Source organism: Phaenicophaeus curvirostris, chromosome 2 (assembly GCF_032191515.1).
Source record: "Phaenicophaeus curvirostris isolate KB17595 chromosome 2, BPBGC_Pcur_1.0, whole genome shotgun sequence".
NCBI classification, from domain to species: Eukaryota; Metazoa; Chordata; class Aves; order Cuculiformes; family Cuculidae; genus Phaenicophaeus; species Phaenicophaeus curvirostris.
In genome coordinates, this window is record NC_091393.1 from 81,144,421 (window position 1) to 81,169,920 (window position 25,500).

Here is a 25,500-nt window from a genome sequence, read left to right on the forward strand (position 1 = left end):
GATCATAAATATGACACACCAGACTTAACAATTCATCTCCAGAATTACTGTGTCATGTAAAACGCAAAACAAGATATCTTTGATGTGGTCAATCTGATGATGCAAAAGCTCTGAGAATTCACAGCACAGAGCATATACATACTAACCTCCTTACTAAGTACTCACTTTCTCACAAGATCTAAGAGGAACCACACTGACAGAACACTTCAGATGCATGAATTAAATAACTTACCTATAGATGAGCAGTACAAATTCAAACTGTCTTGAACCCCTACAAACCAAAGAGCTACTGCTAGCAGCACAACTAAGGTTCTGTATTAGTCCAGACACAAGGTTGGGAGATGCCAAGACAGTTTCCAAACAACTGCTAACCACACTTGGAGACCTGCTGTAAAATGTATTTTCTGAAACAAATGCATGTTAAATTTGAAGCACGCTCTTGAAGGCAAAATTAGTTCTGCAATTTCAAACGTTATTCCCATTTCTCTTCTTTGAAAAAATACTACTTGATTTAGTGTATTTACATTTATTAAAAATACATTTTTCTCAAAAGCATTCAATATTGGGTGAACTTTTTCATTTTGTTTTTGAGGTCAACATACTTCTCACTCACAGTGACACTTGTGGTTTTCCTGTCTTAACCTTATCCATTCTATACTATTATCAAATCTGTTGTGCTCATGTGTTCTTAAAAATGAGTTATTTCAATTTGAATCCATTGTCCTTTTTGATATGCTTCTGTTCACCTCAGTGGAAAACTGAAATGTGCTGTCTAATTACGTATTTGCTTTATCATTCTAATTAAATTTTTTATTCATTGTTCTCAGAATCTTTCAAACAAGATTCACAGCTGTGATATATGTAACATAGAAAGGCATTTTACACACATCAGGAGGCAATAATCTGAAATTCCACTGTGCAAAATATAGTTGGGATGGACAACTAAAATTTTCCACCCCAAACCACTTTGTACTGGTATTCAACTGTGCCTACCACTGCATATATGATGCTACACTCTCAGTGTGTTTAAATTAGAAAAAAATAAATAAACTGTACAATTTCAAAACAATATACAGATCTTGACTTAAGTGAATATAGATTTTCCGTGCCTTTACACATGGTAAATGATAGCAAATAGTGACAAACTAAATCAAGGCATGTTAATTCAAAATAACTAAAAAACATCAATTTAAAAAGATGTTAATTAAACTGGCAGGTTACATGCAGGATTTGAAATGAGTCCAAACAATGTCCAGCTTAATGCTAAGAACTTATAAAATGAGCTATCAGAGCCTATTAGTGCATTGTAATGGCTTAGATACTTGAAGAAGTGACCCTAAAATCTCTATTTTGACCCGACTTTCAGAAATGGGGCAGAAGATTGACCTTCACACAATATAATCAGCAAAGGATCTAAAAAGTGTATCTCTCTGTTATGTGAAACCACAGTTTTATTTACTCAGGCATGTTCACTTAGGAGCTAAGGTCCACTCAAGCATCGTTTCGGGGTTAAAGGTTATAGTATAAAGCCATTATGTTTTCAAGCAGAGTAGCTTGCTACCATTTGTCTTGTAGTAATATCACAATCAGACATTACCTTTATAGCTTTGCCCAGCAGTGAGATTAAGACCCTGGCACACACATTGTAAAATACACTGGTACTTCCTACAAATCATTCAATAATCACTTGTTTGCTAAACTTTAGACCAGTATATATATTGTCTATGCTACTACCTATACACGCATACAGAGTTCTGAAAAGACTTATGACCTCTGATCCTATAGGTTGTCTGTTTATGAAATAACTACGTTGATTTTATGTTTAATCACTATACTGAAAAAAAAACCAATAGTTTTACTTTCACGTTCAGTTTCATAATAAGGTCAGTGTCTTTGTCTCAGAAAACTGAATAAAGTAACTTTAAAAGTACACACAAGGACAATAAGGTTTTCTAAAGTTCTCATTCAACACTCGTGTAAAATTCCTTGCTGTTGTTTACTGGTTCCTCATATTCATTACATACCTATTTCATTATATATCTATTAAGAGCATCTCTAGAACAAGAGCTTGTTAAATTAAGGCTCTGTGCAACAAGTCTAGTTTTGATAACAAGAGTAGTGTTTATAAGACTATTCACAACAACTAGCAGTTTGTTAAACTGAAGACATTTTCACTAGATACAATAAATCAGAAAATGTTAATCAGTGCTAGCAACACGTTGGGAATGTGCTAACAAGGTGGGGTATAAAATATTTGTATTTCGTGCTTCTTAGAGAGATGGCTTAGGCTGTACATACATTTATTTTGCCAAGTGCAATACAGAACCCATGCCTGCCTTGAGATAGGTCTTGAGGAAAACAGCAGCACTACATTTTGCTACTCTTTATAATTTGATTCTTACATGAATAAATCAAAACTTGGAAGAATAACAGGGTTTTTTTAACCATAAGCTCTTTGAGACTTGTAACAGAAGGTACAAAACCTAAATGCTTCCTAAACCAAACAAATTTTGATTTTATATATTCTTAGGACTCACACAGGGCTACTGAAATCTACCACCAACTGCTGTCTTACTAGATGCAATTTGACCACTATACACTAGCAATGTCTATTAAAATACAAATACATATATTTAAAAACATAGTAACATTATGAATCATCAGATGATTCCGAGTGTAACTGTTAGACATATCATACACAAGAAGATACAGAGTACTTTTACTATGGGTAAATTTTCTGCAAAAGCATTCCACTAGTATCTCAGCAATTGCTACATGAAGTGACTGACCTGATCTTCTATGACAAAGTGACCTGCTCAGTAGATGAGGGAAAGTCTGTAGATGTCATCCACCTAGACTTTAGTAAAGCTTTGATGCTGTTTCCCACAGCATTCCTCTGGAAACACTGGCTGTTCATGTCTTAGACAGGCATACTCTTCGCTTGGTATAAAACTGGCTGAATGGTGGGGCCCAAAGTGTTGTGGTGAATGGAGTTAAATCCAGTTGGTGGCCAGTCACAAGTGGTGTTCCCCAGGACTCAGTGTTGGGTCCAGTTCTGTTCAATATCCTTATCAGTGACCTGGATAAGGGTATTGAGTGCACCCTTAGTAAGACTGCAGACAACACCAGCTTAGGCGGGAATGTTGATCTGCTCGAGTGCAGGAAGGCTCTACAGAGGGATCTGGACAAGCCAGATCAATGGGCTGGTGCCAACTGTATGGGGTTCAACAAGGCTAAAAGTCAGGTCTGCACTTGGGTCACAACCATCCCATGCAACTCCACAGGCTTGGGGATGAAAGGCTGGAAAGCTGCCCGGCAGAAAAGGAGACCAGGTGCTGGTTGACAGCCAGCTGAATGTGAGCCAGCAGTGTGACCAGGTGGCCAAGAAGGGCAATAGCATCCTACCCAGTGACAGAAATAGTGTGGACAGCAGGATTACAGAACTGATTGTCCTTCTGTACTCAGTGCTGGTGAGGCCACACCTTGAATATTGTGTTCAGCATTGGGCCCCTCACTACAAGACATCAAGCTACTGGAACATGTCCAGAGAAGGGCAAATAGGCTGGTGAAAGGTCTGGAGCACAAGTTATATGAGGAGGACTTGAGGAAACTGAGGCTCTTTAGTCTGGACAAAAGGAGGCTGAGGGGAGACCTTACTGCTCCTTACAACAGATGGGTGTTTGTAGCTTCTCCCAAGTAACAAGTGACAGGATGAGAGGAAATGGCCTCACCTTGTTTCAAGGGAGGTTTAGAGTGGATTTTAGGAAGAACATCTTCAAAGAAAGGATTGTCAAGCATCGGAACAGGGAAGCCCAGGGAAGTGGTTAAGTCATCATCCTTGGAGGTATTTAAAAGACGTGGTGTGGTGCTTGGGGACATGGTTCACTGGTGAACTTGGCAGTGTTAGGTTTACGGTTGGACTCGATGATCTTAAAGGTCTTTTCCAACCTAAACAATTCTGTGATCTTCTATACAGTCTTTGCATGCTTGAATTTCCGTGACATTTCAGATTTAGATGTGGAAATTACTGTTTCAGCTGCAATTAGCTTCTGCAGGTCATACCCCAGGCTTGCAGAAAAACACCATACTAGCCCAGCACAGAACACCCTGGCAGACAGAAGAAGATAAAGACTTCTCCAAGCAACAAGCAACCATGAAATCCCCATTTACACAGGCAACCCTAAAACAATGATGTATTTTGTGGAGCTGAGAACACAAAGTTAAAATTCTTTCAACATACTTCTGTGTGTATTTTTTGGGTTAAAAATAAACATTAAAAATTCCATCATCTGGAATATCCTGCTGTTAGTAAGACTGCAACTTTCAGCCCTGCCCAACTTCTTACACTTAAGCAAATAAAATAAATGAAAATATTGCAACAGCTTACAAAAAGCAGTTTAAAAGAATGTCACAGGAAAGCCACAGGAAGGAGACGAACACAGAGATCCCTGTAAATGTGGTTCTTTTGCCAGCCCTGTGAGAAACATTCCCCGGTGTACCCACCACTTCTTCCCAGCCCTTCAAGGAACCTAAGCTATCATAGCTTCCTTTCCACCTTTGACTTCTTAGCTCAGTCCAGGTATTCTCAGCATAAAAACCTGTCTGCTTTCATTGTGATGTCATCCAAGGTTCCTTTCTGACCAATCCAGTCTCTCTTTTATAAAAGACCCTCATCAAATACATCTTTTCTCTTCCCCTTGTTGCCCAGCCACTATTGTTTAACTTATTCTTCTCTCCCACATGCTACCTGTTTTTAGGACTCTTCCTGACTAGGCTTACTGTCTGTTCCACTACCTCCTCCCATCATCTGACTTTAGTCTCAGAAAGCAATATGGATCCTTTCCTGATATTTACACTATAAAGTCTTGTAGAAGAATAAAAAAAAAAAGAACTATTTAACGGTTAAGAGCAAATAATTGTACCAGTATCTGCCACCATCCTTCAAATTGTTAAAAATATAAGCACAAAATTTATAAAATCTACAAACTATTAAATATAAGAAAGAGGTAACATATATTAACCATTAACTGTACTACTTAAGTATTCTTTTTTGGAATATCAAGTATTAAATTTGCTTTGTTGCCTACTTCTATGCTAACTAACATTCAGATTCTCATTTTAAAAAGAGGAGAAAAAGTAAAATTTGCTACTCATTACTATGCCAAGTTCCAATTGTCATGCCCCTTATTCAGCACTAAAAAACATTTCAATAGTTACCAGATTCTCACCTCATTCAGATTAAAATATTTTTTTTAATCACTTTTAAGGAGAAGACAATGTTTCTCATTCATCTAAAAGGCCCTGCTGAAGACAATGAGATTCTTTGTGTTACTAAGGGAAGTAAAATTTGACTTGTACTAAAAACAAAAGAAAAAAACATGACAGTAATTCAAAAGCTGACAATGCTTTCAAACATTTGGGGAAAGATGGCACACTGCAGTTCTAGTTTCATCATCTTACAATATTTATGTCACCAATAAGATCCTATTTCAGACAGGGTCAAAGTAAAGTGTCAGGTAGAATAAATCTTTGATAATATCTTAATAAAAAAAAACCTGCTAAAAATCCTTATTTTCTTCCATAAATATAATGTGAAAAATATATAATTACATGTGTAATAATTATACATACACACACACAAACATACATAAAATTTTAAAAGCCCACACCAATTAGGCCGATTTACTTAAAAATCACAGGATAATCTCTTCTGAGTAGTACATGCATATTTCTCATTTTGGAATAATAAACATTTTGCAATTACAAATCAAATCCTTGTATTTGAAAGTTCAGATTTGTACAAGGATCTTGGAGGATATAATTGGACTCATCATTCCCAGGATTCTGCCCATTTCTTCTTGACAGTTCACACTCAACTGTTACCACACTTGTACACAGCTCTTTAAATGCCAAACCTAGACAATTCTGTTTATTCATAAAAAGAAAATGCAAAGAAATAATTAATATATGAAAACATAGAATTTTCACTAATTGCTCTCATTCATCTGCCCATCGTGGGTGGGGTTGGAACTAGGTGATCTTTAAGGTCCATTCCAACCCCTTTCTATAACTCTATGATTCTATAATCAACAATTCAGTCTCATTCTAGATCAGCCTCACAGAACTATCTGGCATAGCATCTTCCCCTTCTGTTAGGCTGTCACTTACCCTAAGAAACAGTAAAATGTGTGGCTGTGTAATTTATGTCTAAATATTTACCATATGATTTCCTGAAGAGCACGAACAGAATCCTCAAGAGGAAAGGCTATAGTAATTTTGGGGAAATATGTATATGAAATAATGAGAATCGCAACAGATTTAAAGCACTTAGATTATCAATTTTTAGTTGTCTAAAATCATCTTTATTGTTCTGCTGTATGTTCTGTCAACAAAACTACATATTTGGTATTCTATATTATATGTTGATTGTTATCATAATTACTCTTGCCTGCAAAAGTAAAGTGTAAGGCATTATATCTTCTGTGTTAACCTCCAGGAGACATGCAACTGGCTGCTGCATTATGCAAACATTTACACTGTAAAGCATTTATCAATTAGAACAAAGACAGCAATGAATAAGTCTCTTCTAGGTAATTGATCCTGAATATGTATTTAATGCTACTACTATAATTTAAGGTTTTTTCCATGTGAGGTGTGACAGAGTTTTTCTAATTCTGGAATAGGAAAATTCAATGGGAATGAGAAGCAGAAATACTTCTTTTTAACAAGTGCTTTGAAAATAAGAAAAATAATTCAACAGGAAGTTTATCTGAGCAAACAGCTAGAAGATATTTGGAGAGCTTTCAAAAGTTGTCCACTCCCCCTTGATTCACATGATTTTAATTTCTTAGTATATACCTGGGTTTTCTTCCCTTAAAATTAATATAAATTCAAAGACAGTATACTTTACCGTACATTTAGCAACTAGTGTAGAGATCTTCACTTTTAATTGTTGTATCTGTATGACCATTTTATTTCTCTGTATCATTAAGCATTTTGTTGGTCTTACTGCCTTTTATAAGTCACTACACAACTTTAAAAGGCAGCTTAAAATCACGTTCTTCCTTTTGCTACTACTACCATTTAAATGTAATTACTTTTAAGTCAAGGCTTACAAAGCCATTCTCATTTTAATGGCCAACTTCTATACTAAGTAAAATGTCTGCTTCTTCATGAGAAAAGTCTCAAATTTCTCTAGGAGTGTGCCTACATAGAACAAAGCTTAACTAAACTGCTGTATGCATTTGTTCCTAAACATTCACAAGCCCTTTAACTTGATGGCTATTTGTGAGAGTTTCTTTATAAATAAACAGCAGCAACTGTATTTTACAAAATCTAAAAACAGATAAAGAAAGCAACAAGTGTCTTGTCATCAAAAAAAAGAAATCGGACACAAGCTACAGTTCGCACCTTAGACCCATGGATTTTCAACCTTTTTCAAAGATTATTTTTAAATTAAGAATAGATGCAACAAAACAAGCCCCTGTTATTAATTCCCCTACCTGGCTAAGAGTTGTTTTATATAAGTAAATGAATTTTGGTTTTGACACTTTCTCACAGATCTGCGTTTGAAAGCAATGTCTACTAATCTCAGCTAGCAAAGAGAGAAACATTACAGTTCATAACTATCAATAGTTCACTGTTGCCTTGTAAATAACTGCACTTGTCCAATCCAAACCAACCACACAAAAGTCACCCACACAAAAGTACTTTCTGAGACAATCTATGGGTAAAACATATTCATCTGTTACATTAACCTAGGAAATAATGTCAGAATTTATTCAGGTTCATTGTCAGTAATTAAACCTCTCTCACAGGAGATGTGCAGCTGAACACTCCTTCCTCATAGGGAATTTATACTTGTTAGTTTTCAATACAAAATACAATGCACAATTTTAAAAGTAGATTAGAGTTGTGGAAAAAATTATCAAATTAATTCTTAGTAGTAATAAAAAAAAAATCCTATTTATCTGGTTAGCAGAGTCTTTAACTACAAAACCAAAAGGAAATAATAGTTTTTACATTGGGAATGCCCAATTAAATGATAATTTAATCTACAAATAACCTCAAATTGCCACAATTTCAAAATAAGAACCAATATACAGCAAAGATTAGGATCTGTACACAAGCTGCTTGGCCGTACTATGTTTCATTATGAAGACATTACAGTATTTTTAGCCTGACAGAATTTATACCAGGGTGCTGATTGAGAAAATGGCTTAAGAATATCTAGTGCTTTAGCAGTGCGAATAGGTAAATTTCATGGATCTGGGTATGTGCTTATAGTTAGGCATGCATAAAGCTTTCCACATTGTAAAGTCACATCTAGTAGCAGATTTCAGTGGTTTTTTTCCTTGAATACTGCCACTCAATATATTTAGTAATACTGTTTCTTGTCTTACTGTCCAAAAGGAGCTCCAGTAAGTGAGCACATAAAAAAGACCTGAGATCATTCCCAGGTGTGTTGTCTTCCCCTACTTTCATGAAATCACCTGATGAGTGTTACAACCACTAAACTTGTGTATAAAACAAAATGAATTCTACATAAAATCTGCAGCTGTCACATGGGAGGTTAAAAAATAGAAAAAAGTGATTCCTTCCACTTTTTGTTGGACAAAGTTGAAGCATCTAAATAAAGGAATTATTTAAATCATTAGCATTTGAAATGAGCAGGAACTCCTGAAAATGTAGTACTACACAACTTGAAGTGCCTACGATAAACCTACAGGTGTAAGAGATTAGAAGTCGGGTCTGCTAGTGGCCCTCAGCATACCACCACTGTAAGTTTTCTTGGTTCTGTCTCTCATTTCTACACCAAGAACAGCTCTGTAACAAATCTAGAGGTTTATGAGACCTCCTGCCTGAAAAAGGAATCTAATATTGATTTCAGAGACAGTTTTTTTTCTTTGTACAGATTGGTTAATAGTGAAAAATGGCTTTTTGGGAGTATAGTGCTGTATTTATCCTTCTTCTGAGCTGGTATAAAGCACACATTTAAACAAGACAACAAAACACTGCCTTAAAATACTGGGATTGACCTAAATACAAAGGGAAACCTAAAAATTCAATTGGAATGAAAAATACCTAGACAGTAAAATGCACATTAAGCCAGCAAAAGCATAGATTGAAAGAAAATAAATTTAATTTGCACCACACAGGTCACAGTTCAACAATAAACATCAATAGACAAGGAGTCAGTGTTAAAAAGCATAACAGACTCAAATGACTTCCCTTTTAGTCCACAGAAGTTGGACTCTACGATCCTTGTGGGTCCCTTCCAATTCAGGTCATTCTGTGATTCTATGGATACAACCTGCAGAATTCCATTTGTGAAGTGCAAGAAGCACAAACAAATTCCATTACTCCCAAATTACCAGTGAAAACCAAAACACAAGAACGCCCCACCACTAACATCTTGCATTATTATACATTCTCCTGCATTCATGAAATGCTGGGAGATGGGAGATAGAGAGCTATTATAATCATATTCTAATTTTTGCTAGAACACCAAACAAAACCAGTATATGCTGGAGCTCTACTTCAGAATGCCAAAGAACTAGAAGACAAAACAATGCATAGAAGCTTAGATAGGATACATCTGTAATACAAATGATTAAAAAATTGGCTTTCAGGAAGTGAATGAAGTTATAAGAAATAAAATCATCAGGTGACTTGCAGTGCAGAAGACACATTCTATAATTAAGTAAAACATTTCATTCAATTCATCCCCTCCCTCATCTTCATATCATTAAAAACTCAAAACAGATTAATGTCCCTCATTCTTTTGTTACATATTCCATAATAAAATGTAACAACAAAAAATAAATTACATATTGTAATTAAAAAAAACATTCACAAGAGCAACAAGGTAGGAGGCTTCTGTGCAGAGCAGAACTAGTAGATGTCTTATATCAAAACTTCAGAAAACCTTCTGACAATTTCATGAGAAACAAAATTTGTTTAAGATAATGCAAAACTGATCAAGAAAACCAACTCTGGAGAATAATTCTCAATGGTTTACCGCAAAAGCAGGTGATTTTATCAGGTGCAATTTCATAAATGCCTACAGCAGATTGCCTGTTCAGTGTTTTCATTAATCATATACATGATGGAAGGAATATGCTTTTTAAATTAGCAATATATCCATTCAAGAAATCCAGTATGTTGAAAGACAGGCTCCAAATGATAAAAGTAATGAATTGGAAGACATCTGGAAACAGAGGAGAAAGTTAAACAGGGACAAGTACCAGGTATCATGCTTGGGTAAGAATAATGAGCTACATAAATCTGGAATAACTGATCTCTTCTGAAGAGGACCAAGATCTCATGGCAGGTCAAAAGCTCAACATGAGTCAACAAACTCATGCTGTTGTAAAATAGGAAATTAAATATTTGGATTACAGGCTGTAAAATACAAAATCTGGTTTACTTAGCATTATGAAGGTCTCAGCTGGACTATTGTGCAGTGCTCCACATTGTAGTCACTGATGAGACTTATATTATGACACAGAGAAATACCCCATCTGATGTGTGAGATCCCAACAACTCTTATCTGATGTTGAACATAAGTTAGCTGCCCAAGCACGTACCCAAGCACGGCATTTCTTGAGCATGTTTTGAATCTCATGCCTTTACTTTCATAAAAAGAGGCACCGAACACACGGATAGAACATGGCCAGTAAAAGGAATGATGAAAATAAAAAGCATGATCACAAAAGAACATGCGAGTTTCACCCGAACTGCAACAATTTTCTGCATATCAAATTAAATCAAACTAATTTGAAAATATTTATTTCAATTATGCTCAAATTTGAAATATTTTAAGAGAAAAATCTACAGTGCATTACAAGACTAAGCTTAATTAATAACACAGTACATCGTAAGGGGATGCTTACCCTTGTTATCCTATCTTATCTTAATTAAAAAGGTGGTGAAAATATGTTATTTAAAAGTAAACTTCCTGAAATGAATTAAAAAAATTAATACTGTTCACCTTCAAACTAATTTAACAAGTTATACCCCATCTTCAAATACTTCTAATTATTTTAAATTGAAAAGATCCAGCTTTTTGTTAGACTTCATTGAGAATACATGGAATACTTTAAAAAATGCTTCATATTATAGGTCAACACCAGTGCGTAAAGTCAGCCCGGCACGAGCAGTACACTTAGAAATGTATTTATGCCAATGATTTTTATGAAGATTAAGACAATGGATCCAATGCAAACATCAAGGTGCCAAGGTACAAAACATTGCTCAGCAACAGAGAAAAGTACCCACGGTTGCTCTCATAGTTTCATATCTTTTTTACCAAAATGTTCTCATTGGAATATTCTGAACAGATGAACCAATTATTACAAATACTTCAAACTGACCAAGGAAGAAAGAGGGTACTCAGAAGAGCTCAGCTGGGCTTCTTCAACTCCTGCTTATCTGATCCAGTGCCATGTTTGAACGTACAGGCACCAAGTCAGGTTATGTTGAAATATGTAGTAGAAAAAAAAAATACTTTAGAGAAAACATCCCTGTTGGCAATTATGATTATTCTTTTTGCATATAGTCTCCTGATAAACAGAAGATTTTAGTGAGTGAGGAAAAGCAGAAGATTGCAGGAGATTGCAGGACAGTACTTAAAACAGATCATGAGTTCCATCAGAGAACAGTTTCATAAAAACAATTCTGGTAGCAAGAGTAATTTAAAAGGTACGTGCTTCTCCCCATATACTTATTTTCTGCTCCACTCCATACGCTTTATGTCGGTTATGTCAATGTGACTGCTTGGGATGATGCTGTAAACTGAATCAGTGAAGTGAATTGGATGGGGGAGGGGAGAGAGGAAACAGCTGTTTTTTCTTAACCCTGATCATGAAATGTTTTATTTAAAAGGAAGCTGCATAGTGAATAGTAAATTGCAGGTATCATAAATACGATATTTCATTCAAAACGACATGTATCGTTCCTATCCAAACACTCTTCCAGTCAATTTATTTTTTGTTGAAGACTTCTTCAAGAGGGTGTGACATGGTAAACAATTTCAAACTGCCACACTGGTGGAATGAGAGAAGGCTCAGAAGACAACGAGTGGCAGTTCCTCAGGTGAGAAAATCTACTGAGGAATGGAGAGGCAGGAAGCATATTAAAGTCGGTATGCTTTTCACCACAGAAAACAAGGCATTTCCTCTTAAAAAAGGGAGTAACTTCCACAGCAGCACCTGAAAAATGCAATCTGCTCTCTTGTTGATTCTAGGTAACATTGCATGAAATGCAGGAGCACTCAGCTGCCATAAAGGATGCCACCCTACGCTTTCCCCCAGGGTAGCTTGATGGCTTCTATCCTTCCAGGTATGATAAATCAGTAGTTGCAACCATCTCTCCATAGAGGAGCTCAGATACCACAGATACACCCAGTGAGAGCTCTGCAGAAACCAGCCCATCTCTGAAAACATCCTCATATACTACTAGTGGGAAAGACGACACACCCTCTCTTTCCAGTTATTTGAGAGGAAGGAAGAAGTTGGTTTTGTGTTTTGTTTTTTTTTAAGTAGAGGGTTTTTTTAGTAAATAAAAAGAAAAAAGCAGTTACAAAATTACCAATTTATAAAAAAAACCCATAGTTTTAAAATTAATGCAATCTGAAAAAAAAAGTGGAAATTAAAAGGAGAAAATACATTTATGTCAATATTTTTCCTCAACGTGTTTCCCAAAAAACCAGCACGAACTAGAAATTTAAGGAAAATGCTTTTCTGTTGTTATTTTCTGAAAAAAAAATAAAAATCATAGGATGGGGCAAAAATACTCTCCAATTTAGCTAGCTCATTTATTTGAAATAAAAGCATTTATAAACCCCCAAATTTTTCCGACATAAATTTGCCTCAGAGGCTGAAATTTCTAAACATAAAATTAGCAAAACAGTTCAAAAGATGGTGCGTAGGTGTTCTGTAACAGGAGCTGTATCCTGACATTATGTTCTCAGAAAATTGTGCAGTATATTTCAGTAATGAAATACTTTAAAAAAAAAAAACACTCAAGAAAACAAGTGAATATCTAATTCTAATTCTTCTGGATTTCACATTGATTACCCATTTTTCCTGTATAAATAGAGGCCATAGAATTTGAAGCTATCCTATCCATCTACCCCAAACTGAAAGCTGTAGTATTTGCAGGATCTACTTGCCTGCAGGAGCAACAGCTTTGGAATATATGCCTGGGGAGCTCTGTAACTGTAGCACCCTCTGCTGCTTTTTTAGCTCCAAAACAAGTAATTGTACATTCAACCAAGGAGAAAATGTATGTATGTATTGATCATGATATTTCTGAAAAATGGTTATATTATTAACTAATGCCATGTGTACTTTACAAAAAATATATTGCTATTACAGATAGCATATTTGCAATTTCATACTACTTCAGTACACTGGAATGTCTTGTTTCTATGTTAACATCAGGTAGATACTAAATGAAAATTCCCCAAAAATGCTTTATTTCACTGCTTATAATTCTCTTTTACAGACACTGTAAAAGAAAAAAGAAGTTTATATTTTGGCTTTTGATCATTTAACTTGATTTAAATATAGACATAATTTGAAATTATTACTGTAGGTATATAATTATACAAGCATTTCAGTTATAACTGCTTTTTCCCATTCGGAAAGGCAGGAGAAGGAGATACTCTCAAAAGCTCATTCTTGCAGAATTTTCTTTGCTTTTTGGACAGGCTGTTGCAGAAGAGATTTTTTTTTTTTTCTGCAAGGACGATCATAGCATGTGGCTCCAGGAGCCAGCTGATGCTATCCCACAGTGCCACCCCAGAAACTTCTGCCTTGGATCCAACAGTTCTTTTCCAGAACCATTTAAGGACTAGAGACAGTCTCAAGACGTATGTTCTTTTTAACAGATGGCATACTGTTGTCTAAAACGAACAGACTGATCATTTCCTTCATTCCGGTCCTCTTTTTCCTGCCTCCTGTTTATGCATAGAATTAAAGCTGAATGAAGTGCATTTAATATTGCATCCTGTCTGTGTGGAAAATTCATTTAGAGTTTTCGCGTGGAAACTGCTCTCTTACAAAGGATGAACTGTGGAGAAAAAAATTTCACATTTTTCTGAGAAAGTGAAAACCAATTGTTATTTGTAGTGTGAATTTTCATTAACAGTAGCAATCCTACAATGAAAATGCATCTTCAGAAGCCTTTCTGAAAAAAAACAGAATGTAAGCATAGGTACCAAGTTTTAACAAGACACTGTTCAAAGGCAATTTCCAGAGTTAACATCTGGGACCCTGCAATACAACATTTACAGCAGCTGCAGTTGGCTCCACTTTTGTCCTGAAGTCTTATTGGGTAAGACAGCACTTTTGGAAGTAGTGAAGTACTCCTCAAAAGCTGCTTATTGAAATTTTATATAATGCTGCCAGCTAGTGGCACATCTTGTACTGAGTTGGTATCTACTGGGATTTTAGAAAAAGTGGTATTAAATAGAGCCAGCTATACCACTCCACTTTTGATGGTGTCTAATGATAAGGCTGTTAGAAGACTATAAGCAAAGAGATCAAAAAGTGAAACAAAAAGACCACAGAAATGTTCCCCAAAGGATCTTCTTTTAACACAAGGTACACAGGAACACTACTAAAAGAAACAAAAAAACTCCCCCAAAACCCACACAATCCATGTTATTTGAAACAAATAATTGTGTTCAAAAAGGATGTAATATGCAATGTTTTTCAGTTTTTACAAAATCTAATCCCTTTAATATACAATTATTTCATAATCTAATAATCTCTAGCAAAACATTGATCTTCCTGATAAACATACAGTATAACTGACAAAACAAACACAAAGAACACTAAAACATTTAACTGTATTCTGATAACTTGGTCCCAATTGTTTGATTCAAGTTCAGGTTCCAGTAAATAAATTCTGACTATGCAGTGTGTCCTAAAAGAACACTAAAATCTATAATTCTTCAATGGCTCTCGTCCAGAGAATACTACTGTAGATGAGAGTGATAGTATGTTCGATACCGGCCAGTTCTACTAGTATTAGGTATCAATAGAAATAATCTAACAGTGTTAAAGACTACTTTAGAAATGGCTGGGATTTTTGTTAGGGTAGACTATCATTTGATAATATGAAGTTCTTAAAGAACACCACAGCGATTGTAGAAAATAGTCGACCTAATTTTAGAAATACTACAACCACAGTTAACCTTGGGGGTAAAAGGAGGCAGGATTACTATCTACCACTTCCATTTAACACAAAAAGAGACAGAAAATGGTCAAAGAAAGAGACAATTCAAATCAAGGAGTAATGGGAGTGGACGCAAATTCAACCAGGTACAATCCAAACAGAGCACTGCAGTAAACAGAAGTTTATTTTAACAGCGTGGCAGACACATAGTTGCTCTGGTTTGGACACTGGGGACAGTTACTCCATACAGGTGGGAGCAAAAAAGTACAATTATTACACTCCAAGTCAGTACCTCATGCTGCCTGAAGATAACTATTTCATAGTTACCCTAACACAGGCTAATCTAGAGTGCCTAGTAAAATGGACATAAATCAGTAATACATCAATACAGACAAGCACTTACAGACAAAGATATTTAAAAACAGGGAAGTAGTGAATCTGGAAATGACTTAGCAAAGGCTGTATATAATAGCACATTATGAACCCTCAAATCATCACTGAATCCGAAAGGACAAACGTGAATCTCTCTATATATAGAAAAACAGTAAAAAGAACTACAAATATATTGTTTCTGTGTTAGCATTAGTGTCATGCCTATTAGAGTACTAAGTCTTGTTCTGATATCTGTAGCCAACAATAAAAAAGCTGAAATACTGGAAAAAGTTAACGGAAGTGCTGATAGCACATCTATCAACAGGAATGCATAAGAAAACTTTAACAGAATGATTTATTTGTGATAACAAGGAAATTTATGTACATTGATCACAATCAGATAATCAGACAAAGAACAAAGACTAAGAAATTGTGTTTCTGTGTTTAACAGAGTAAGGTACGCTGTCTTGATCCAGTATGTGAAGGTTAGCATTAAAGCACTTTTAGAAATTAAAAAAAAAAAGAAAAATTCTCTGCTGTTCAAAATAAATATCCAAGTTGTTATCAAACGAACTAATAAACCAACAGTTTTTTTCTGGATCCAAATCCTTAGTTTGGATTTTTTTTTTCCCATATTTTTTTCCCTTATTGAGAACAGTTTATAAGAACAAAGTAGCTTGTTATAAAAGTGCCTCTAGATCATGAGAACCTATAACATCAAGGCTCTCTACATCTCTCTCTAAATGCCTCCCGTAATTTAAGAAAACCATTTTCTAGATGCTTTTATCATCCAGCTCTTGATGCCTACATCTATAGCTGACGCAAACCAGTTACATATGTGAATTTTATTTCTCAGCCTTATTATTATTAATTTGGATACTCATACAACCCTTACATATAATTTTCATTCAGAAATCAGAGAAAAAAATTCTCTTTGGCAACAGTTAAACAATGTATCTTGAAGCGTTTCATGGCAGGACCATGCAACTATCTTCAACATTCAGGACTGAATGAAAGAAAGACAATTTTAAAAAGAAAAGCATACAGCTTATGGGTTTTTTTTTCCTTTTGAAGGTGAAAGACTATTAAATAAATTAACCCTTCTGCTGAAAAAACAACATTCATTGAAACATAGCTTTGGAATACTATGACGGTAGTTTTCAGATTAAACACGTATCAGAACAGTTTCTATATCAAACCTTTGATAAGGAGGAAGAGGTCTGTGCACATTTCTTGAATATCCAGCAAACTTAAGAGACACACGGCCCCCCACATTTATGCTATCAGTTTGGTTTTTTTGAAAACAAACAAACCAACCTGAGAAATAAAGCTGAATAATCAAACAAGAAATTTTTATATATCTGTAAATGTCAATTATATAATAGTAGTTACTCATTATATCAAAAATATTTAAATTTTTTTGTTTAGCTTCTTTTCCATGATCTACCACAATTTTGTAATGAAGTCCACTAATAGCATAAATAATTTTATTAATAAGTATACTGAAGCAGAGCCATACTGGGTCACACACTGAAGGTCCACTTTAATCTCCTCTTGTCTCAGGTCAATGCAGCCAGTAACCAACGCATGGATGAGAATGGAAGATCATGATAAACATATTGTCCTACTGCCCCATAAATTCTCCAAACAAAGAGCACTTCCTAAGCCATAAGTGACAACTTTATATGTAATAGCCACAGCAAATTTTCCTTGCACAATTTTTGCCCTTTGCTTTTTGAACTCACGTTATATTCTAAGATCCAAAATGTTCTGTGGGGAGGAATTCCACAACCTGACTGCCTGCTTTCTTTTGGTTTTCTCTGGTTTGAGTTTGACCTCTCCAATGTAGAAGTATGGTTTGCTTCCCGTGTTGTTGCACAGCTGTTCCTCAGATGGCCAACGATAGCCACTGGTCAATACAAATTAATGACCTGAACTAATTTTTAGTCCAACCCAGTTCAGCTGCTCTAACATTCCCACTGCAGCCACAGAACCAAGAATAATCTGTCACAGGATGACTTAAGGGTGTACCCACACAAACAAATGCGCTACTTAACCAAGTGTAACACATAAAACACTATGAGAGGTAGATCTGTATCTCTGACCACCAGAACAGTGTTTCTCACCTTAAGGAAAGGATTATTGAGGGCTCACACTTCATATTGATACAATTAGACTTCTATTGATGTAGTACTGTATTAAAATAAACAATGACTTACACACATTCCCCGTGTTGTCAAAACTCGTAAGAACATCTTTAACATTTAAGAGTCCATTGTGAAATCTGGAAGAAAACATAAATAGTGACTTTTTCAACATATAAACAAACAAAAAAAAATTTTAAATCCTGCCTCTTCAGAAAAGAGGTTCACTGAACGTGTTCACTTCTCACAAATCCCTTTCATGGACACATAGCAAACAGGTACTACTGTAGCCACCAGGGGGAAAACAAGGGGACAGTCACTAGTGTTCTATCACTGGAAATCCATAAATCAAGAACATGTTTCTCAGAAACTAATACTTTACCAAAATGAAAACACTTCCAAAGATGTGGAAGGCACATGAGTGGCAAACTCTTACATGTATTTATAACTAGCCATAGATAGTAGAATAAAAATCATTCTTCATTAGCTCCCCATTAAGGTATGCTTCTTATCAACCATAATGAAACAGAACTAAGTTCCTTCTCTTCTTTTGTATTATTCCTCAACTGAATGAGAAAAATACAAATAACTAAATACATACACTAAACTTAAAAATCTACAAAAAATAAGATATACTACATTTCCATACACCACTCTAACAGGGTAAAAAGCCCTCACAACACATTATTAACCTGAACACAAATTGTCTCTAAGAAGTAAGCAATATTCCTTGAAATCTGCTTCCCTTCAATTTTTTGATGTCTATCCCTAAAATAAAATCCATTAAAACTTGAAAATGTTATTAGCAGAAATATTCTATAGGAATATAGGAGATATATATGTGGGTGCTCAAGACCAGGTTGGATGGGGTCTTGAGCAGCCTGGCCCAGTGGGACATGTCCCTGCCCATGGCAGGGGGGTTGGAACTGGATGATCTTTAAGGTCCCTTCCAACCCAAACCATGCGATGATTCTATGACAAGAATAGCCAGTGGAATCCACTCTCAAACCATCTTCTAACATACTGCTTGCTAGAGAGAAATAACATGCTTCTAATTTCTAAACCAGAGGTCTAGAATCACCTAATATCTCCTCTGATTTTTTTGTCTAAAGGTTCATTCATATTCAGAATAAAGGCATGACATCTCTGAAAGAACACTTAACACTCTTTACAAAGCTTTAACCCTTCTCATAAGCTGCTGACATTGTTCTTTTCAGTTCTGCATTTTAGTATTTGAAACTCAAATGACTGATCAATGGAAAATATTTTACCACAGAAATAACTTATTTCTTCTCTAATTGCTTAAAATGAGCCTACAATTTTAAAGTAAATTCATATCCTGAAATAGAAAATTTGAAGATATTGAATGTTCCCTTTTTAACTCTAATAAAAGAATAATTTTCCTGTCTAAAAGACAGACACCATTTCCACAGCAAGACACTGCATCTTTATGATCTATAATCACTTCATTGCTAAAACTATTCATACAAAGTTTAAATTTAAAAGCACATTCCTGACTAAGAATAGAAGGATTTGAAATGCAATATTAAACATTAATAAATGGCTCTATCTTTCTATGGCCAAGGAAACATGTAATTAGCACATTCATAATTTTTTAACAGCAAACTGAAATACCCTCAAATTTGAAAGAACCTGAACAAAGCAAACAAATACACATGAAAGTTTTATTGAAAAAAAAATATATTTAACAGAGAAAAGATCCAGGCCAGGTAAAATCTGTAACGAAAGATGCCTTTTTCCACTTCAAGCTTGCAAAAAATGTCACTAAAAATTAGGTTTATCTTTTCCACCTGCAGACTAGATTACTTCAGTTTACTGTAACCAAATCTGAACATGAAAACTGCAGCAAGATTCCAGCTTGGACCAAACATATTCTCCAGGTTAGACTGCCATAAACATTCAGCTTGTTTCCCAGGCTGATGTCCTGTCAATTCAGGGATTTAGTTTTTAACTGATTTTAATTTCTAGCAACCCTAGAGAGCAATTTCATGTATGTATCCACCAAATTCTCATAACCGAGACAAGAATGTAGTGTGTAGGAACATCAAACACTGTATAAACCCAAGGGAGACCAGACTAATCAAATGAGATTCTGGATTTTAGTACAAGGAATTTCATTCTGACACACCTTTCACTGCTAACAAAAACCACACTCGTTAGACCCTTCTTTTCATATCCCAGAGCTACCATGAAGCACCTTAGTACTTTACAAATTTCATGAGACTACCTCCACCATGTATTGTAAATCTACATTTCACTAAGCATATTAGAGAACACTGTTTAATGAGAAGAGGTCTGAGGATTTTCAAAATAAGTCAATAATGTCGCTTCAAGGACAAATTTACCTTATATTGGTGCTTCAGGCCTTCCTGCGCTGGAAGACCTGTTCTTAAGAATGATTCTAAAAAATAGCAGTGACAGAAAAACATGGTATAACCTCTTCTTCCCCAAACATGAATCCAACCTGAATTTGGTTACAGAAATAGCAGCTTATTAAAAAAAGCTATTTTGAGAAGTTCAGAAAAGCATGCCCATGACTGGTAGTTCATACCAAAGCTTCTATTTGCCTAACAAAGTTTTGCCCGAGTCCCTCCAGAGCAGTAATTCCAGCTAGGTCATAGCATATCTGAATATACAATTTGATCAGTTGTGATAGCCCTTGAACTGATACAGCATGACCTTTATACTTTTTGCCAAAAGCCACTAACAACCTTATGAACTTTCTTAAGTATTTAGTCTTGTCAAGATATTAGCTGACAACCTTTTAACATCCAACATATGCAATGAGCTTTCCCAAGAAGATGCTAATGCGTAAGGAAAACATAGTTAGATGAAAATTCAAAGGCACTTTTGTCAAGACTTTAGAGGGCCCACAGCAAAAATTTTTCTCTGAAAAAAGGTATATAAAAAGGGTTTCCTATTCAAGCACACTGTTCTGAGTTTACCCGAGTGATGTTCTTGCTTATAGTGTGCTAATAACATATTCGTTATCTTGTTAAAATTGTTCCTGTTGATGAAAATTACGGTAATTCATATTTTGCCAAGGGCAGGAAAAAAACGAAGAGAAGACTGTCAGACATACAGAGGATCCTTAAGTTTCCAAGACATGATCAGTTCTTCAAGATCCAAGAACACTTACTCCAAGATTCCTTATCTTCCAGATACACAAATTTCAGCAAGGAAAGCTGTTGCTCTCCTAGGTATGTTAAAACTATTGCGTTTACCTCCTTAAAATACTGCTTCTGCAAGAACAGGGAAGATATATTTAATACAGCCTCAAGGTGAAGTGGATTCTGTTGCAGGTATTTATATTTTGTCCCTGGCAAAATACACAGCGAGTATTTTCTCCATCCCTTCTTCATCCTCCTGCAATATTCTGAAATAATAAGCATATGCTATCTGTTGTCACTGCTTCAGTACAGAGAGAAAACATTTCAAAATCGAAGTGCAAGAGTAAGTAAGTTCTGACTGTTATTCATAAAACAGTCAGTGATGATTATTTTTATAGATCACTAGCTGTCTTCTGGAAACAAAATACAAGGGAAAAAATAAAATAAAAATCCTCACCAGGAGACAATGTCCCTCCCCAATATACAGATTTTGAAATCCAATATGAGCCTGCTCCAGCACAGAAACTGTATATTTCCATTGGCCAAGCTCAGAACAACATAATAAAATCTTGCATAAACAAACATGTTTCTTTGCGTGCTACAGTTTAAACTGTCCTTGTATCCACGAAGTTACTATCAGACAAATAAACAATACCAAATAAAACGATGACATGGGAAGTGATGGAAACAGAAGGACACAAATATCAAATGTGACAGCAAGATCAAAATGACATTTCCTTGGCTTTTGTACTGCCAGCACAGGTGATGCTTAGCTTGTTGCCTGCCTTAAAACTCCCATAACTAGGAAATCAAGTAACTCACACTACATGTTGCAAACCATGGTCGTGATCTAAGAAGACTGAATTAAGTAGTTCAGGACTGCAGTATAAAGGATTGCAGACTTGCTCAGCCTAAATTCTACCTAAACGCCTTACATTTTCTATCACCAGTGTGCTTCTGAAGACCTAAAATCAAGGCTTAGAGATACTGCACCAAGAGACTAGATAGATTGCGAGCATCTGAATGAATCCACAGCATTCCTCAGCAGTTCACAGGAAAAGTCCATATGCAGAAAAAACACTACACCCACTTCTACAACAAATAGGTGACACTTTTCAAAGAAAAGTTTTCTTTTGGAACCTTTTAGCATCAATAAGCTTAAGATTGGAAAACGAAAAATTAAGGTTTATGAAGCTTCAAACCATTTCATATTTGACTTTACATCCAGATGCACATTTATGGTAAATTGCACGTAGTGTTGAGGGGTTGTTTTTTCTTTTTTGTTTGTTTGTTTTTCAGTTGTTTTGTTTTATAAACTCACAGAAATGTCACAGTTAATGATGGTCACTAGTTTGTGTTACATCTTCATTTCTGTGATTGACTTAAAATTAAAGGTCCTAGTTAAATAAAAATGCACTTTACAATGTCAACTACTTTAGCTCTCCAGAATATCCTCTACTATGCACAGAAGGCAAAATCCTTCATCTAACAGCTTATTTGCAAACTGTGTCCTAGTTATACAAAACACTGGAAGAATGACTAATGAGTTTTATATTTGACGCCTGTAAAAGATCTTAGGAAGTACTTAAAACTTAAATAATGGTTTACCTTAAGGACACACTATATTCAGGATAAAAGATGCTTTTATATTGAACCCAGGTCCCAGTGTCCTCTTCTGTGTTCTGGTCTTCTACAGAAAAGAGATTGAACGACGCAAACCTTCTTACAGACACTTGTTGGAGATCCACATCTTTCAAGTGCTTTTTCTTGAGAACCTTTGAAATGAAGAAAAAAATTAAACATTAAGAATAAAACTTCCAAGAAAATAACAAACATAGACTTATTTAACTGAAAAGGCAAGTACTGAATCAACCATTATAGCTATGCTATCAGCTAACAGTTACAAATAACTAGTCCAAGTATGCCAAGCCTGAGAAAAATAACAGTGGTATTGATGATGGGTCAAGAGAATGCGTTATGAATTCATTACATCTCAAAAACTGCAAATCAAGTGTACTGAGTTCAGATGCACACAAAGTTGCTGGTCTGACTCCTGCTCCAGCAAACCCACGCCAGAATTAGAGAGGCAAACTGGGTGCTCCCCTGTCCTCCCATCTTTACCACAATTAAAATTGCAAAAGCCAAGCAGGACCACAATTTCTATGCCACTCCCTGTCCCTATGGATGAAAAAAATAAACCCAAAAAAGACCCAAACAAGGGTATATTATGTAGAATTTTAATGACTAAACCAAAAACATGATCCCCAGGTGCTCAAGTGATATGTGTTAGGCAGGTAGACTACTTCCTTGCCAAGAAGTCTACTGTTGCATGCTTGCAAAACTGCTGCCAATCTTGCATGAGCTGAAAAAGTCACTACCTGTCCCAGGCCCCAGACTTTCAGACGCCACAGCTGTGTATTCCACTGCCAGTTCCCAAGGGGACCAATGCATTAGCCAACTTTCATGGGAATCCCAAACTACACTGAGAGCACCCAGTTCAGTGCTAACATATTGAAGAATTTGAGGCAGCGGCAGAGACAGAATGTGGCCATTTGCATTTTTTAAATTATTTAAACACTTGTTCAGGGAAAGTGAAAACATGGGCTCGCTATCCTGCATTGTCAGCTGCACTCAACTGTCTTGTGGGAGTGAGGTATCAACTCCTCCATAGAGGAAAACTCGGCACCCAGTCTGTTTGAGCTGTATCATTGCACAGAAGACCAGCTAGCATTTTCCCTGCCAGGCAAAAAAACGCTTACTCTTTAAGTTAGTGATGTGGAAGGAGAGATGTCCTGGGTTTAACTTCTTTCTTGTAACAGTAGGCAGAATACACACAATTGCCATTACATTTTTTAAATTAAGGTGCATATGCAGTCCAAACGGATGAAAAAAAAACCAGAGCAGAAAATAAACTCATCACTATAAATAGAGCTACAAGGAATTGAATAGGACAGAGCTGCAATTTACAGGGTTTTGCCAACTAGAGATAAATCTGAAGTCAAATGAGAAATGGCTCTCCAGAATTACAAAACTTGAAATGGACGCTTTGCATACGGGATGCATATAACAAAATAATGGGTCAGTGATTTTTTTGCCGCACCCAACCTTTGTCAGCCTGCTTTAACTGCAAATGCAGTCATTCAATAGCCTTACAATTTGATGCCATGACCTATTATTTTGCAGAAAACTTGGAAATACCACATATGTGAGCAAAGCAATTGTATTTGCTGTGCTGTTAGTTTCTACCAGCAGGTCTGATGCATCAGGCTTATTGCTTTTTGATCTATTTTCATCGGCAGGTCTCAGCATATGAAAGGGACAGGCATTTTCAAAGTATTAAAAAGGAGCCGTGTGCTGCCCACACTATTTCTTCTACTTCTGTAACACATGAGAAAAATATACCCATGAAGGAAAATACAAAAAAATCAAAACAAGAAAGCTAAATTAAAAGACTAACAGAATTAAGATCTTTATGTAATAGTGGCATGCCTAGAGACAAAAATCAACCATCGTGGCAGCTAAAGAAAACTACCAAGACTTAATTTTTGGAAAAATGTGTTGTTTGGGGGCTTTTTTTAATGCAAAAGCAAGCCATTACTAACAGAAAAAAAAAAAAATCCACCAGTGATAACACTTCTCTGTTTTCAGGGGTCATGTTCTAGAGATACACGTTCTAGCCGCTCTGTAAAATTCATTCTCTGACGCTACCAGAAAAATCTCATGAGCATTTGAGTACTCAAAGGAACGTTTTTCCAAGGGTCTCAAACTAAAATCAAGTGGTCTAAGATCTGAAAATCACAGAAACACATAAAATCTTTCAAAAACCTAAGTATAACTGAGAAAACAGAGTACAAAGGAAGAATATGCTACATTATTTACAGCTAACTCAGTATTTTTACATAAGGATTAAAGTATTTTTTCCTAAAAGCATCACAATTGTGTTACAAGCTAGAAAGATACACTGCTGCTGCTACAGTATAATCCACTGCTAAAAACCACAAAGTGATAAACCTATCCAAACTTGCCATAATGTTTTGAAGAAGTTCAAAACCAGTCTTCTCTGTTTTCATGATACCCTTCCAATGAATGTGAAGCTCTGTAAATTCTTGCATACTGAAATTATAAGTGAACACGTCCCAAGGACCTATAAAAGTAGTAGCCAATATCAAAGCAAGCTAAAGGCTTTTCAACAGAATAAGCATAATTCTTGGCTTCAGTGACAGCAAAGATAAAGAACTATAGTGGGGAAGGAATCATCAGATACTTCTGTTCTTTCACTGGGACTGGTAGCCTCTTTATCCCCTCTCTCAATAACTTTCAGCTAAGTTTGTATGCATATTGTTATTTGAAAAAAAAAAAAATCCAGAAGCTTTGTTTCACTCTCTTCAAGCGCTTCTTTCAGTAGTGAAAGACGTTGCCTACTGTACAATATCTTTACAGGCACGCACCAGCGTTGAACTTGTACACAGGTCACTCATAAAAGTAAATAAATAATATTTTAGGTTCTATAATGGAAAAGTTTCTTCCAAAATTTAGGTCCCTTAAAAGAAAAAACACCAACAACAACCAAAAAGAAAAACCCCAAACAATGCAAGCTCACACTTTTACCTTGTGCTTTTCTCTCTCTCAAACTTGTATTTCCTTTCCACTCTATGCTCACCTAGCAA

The 25,500-nt window shown here is 35.7% G+C and overlaps 1 protein-coding gene across 1 annotated transcript in view; it reads right to left on the reverse strand.

Moving 5' to 3' along the window:
• CAMKMT (calmodulin-lysine N-methyltransferase) overlaps positions 1-25,500 on the reverse strand; it is a 222,302-nt gene that overhangs the window by 192,003 nt on the left and 4,799 nt on the right. Inside the window, exons 2-3 of the mRNA XM_069852646.1 lie at positions 22,442-22,608; positions 17,778-17,842 (exon numbers count right to left, since the gene is read on the reverse strand). Coding sequence (XP_069708747.1) covers positions 17,778-17,842; positions 22,442-22,608 — 232 coding nt within the window. The remainder of the gene's footprint in view (positions 1-17,777; positions 17,843-22,441; positions 22,609-25,500) is intronic.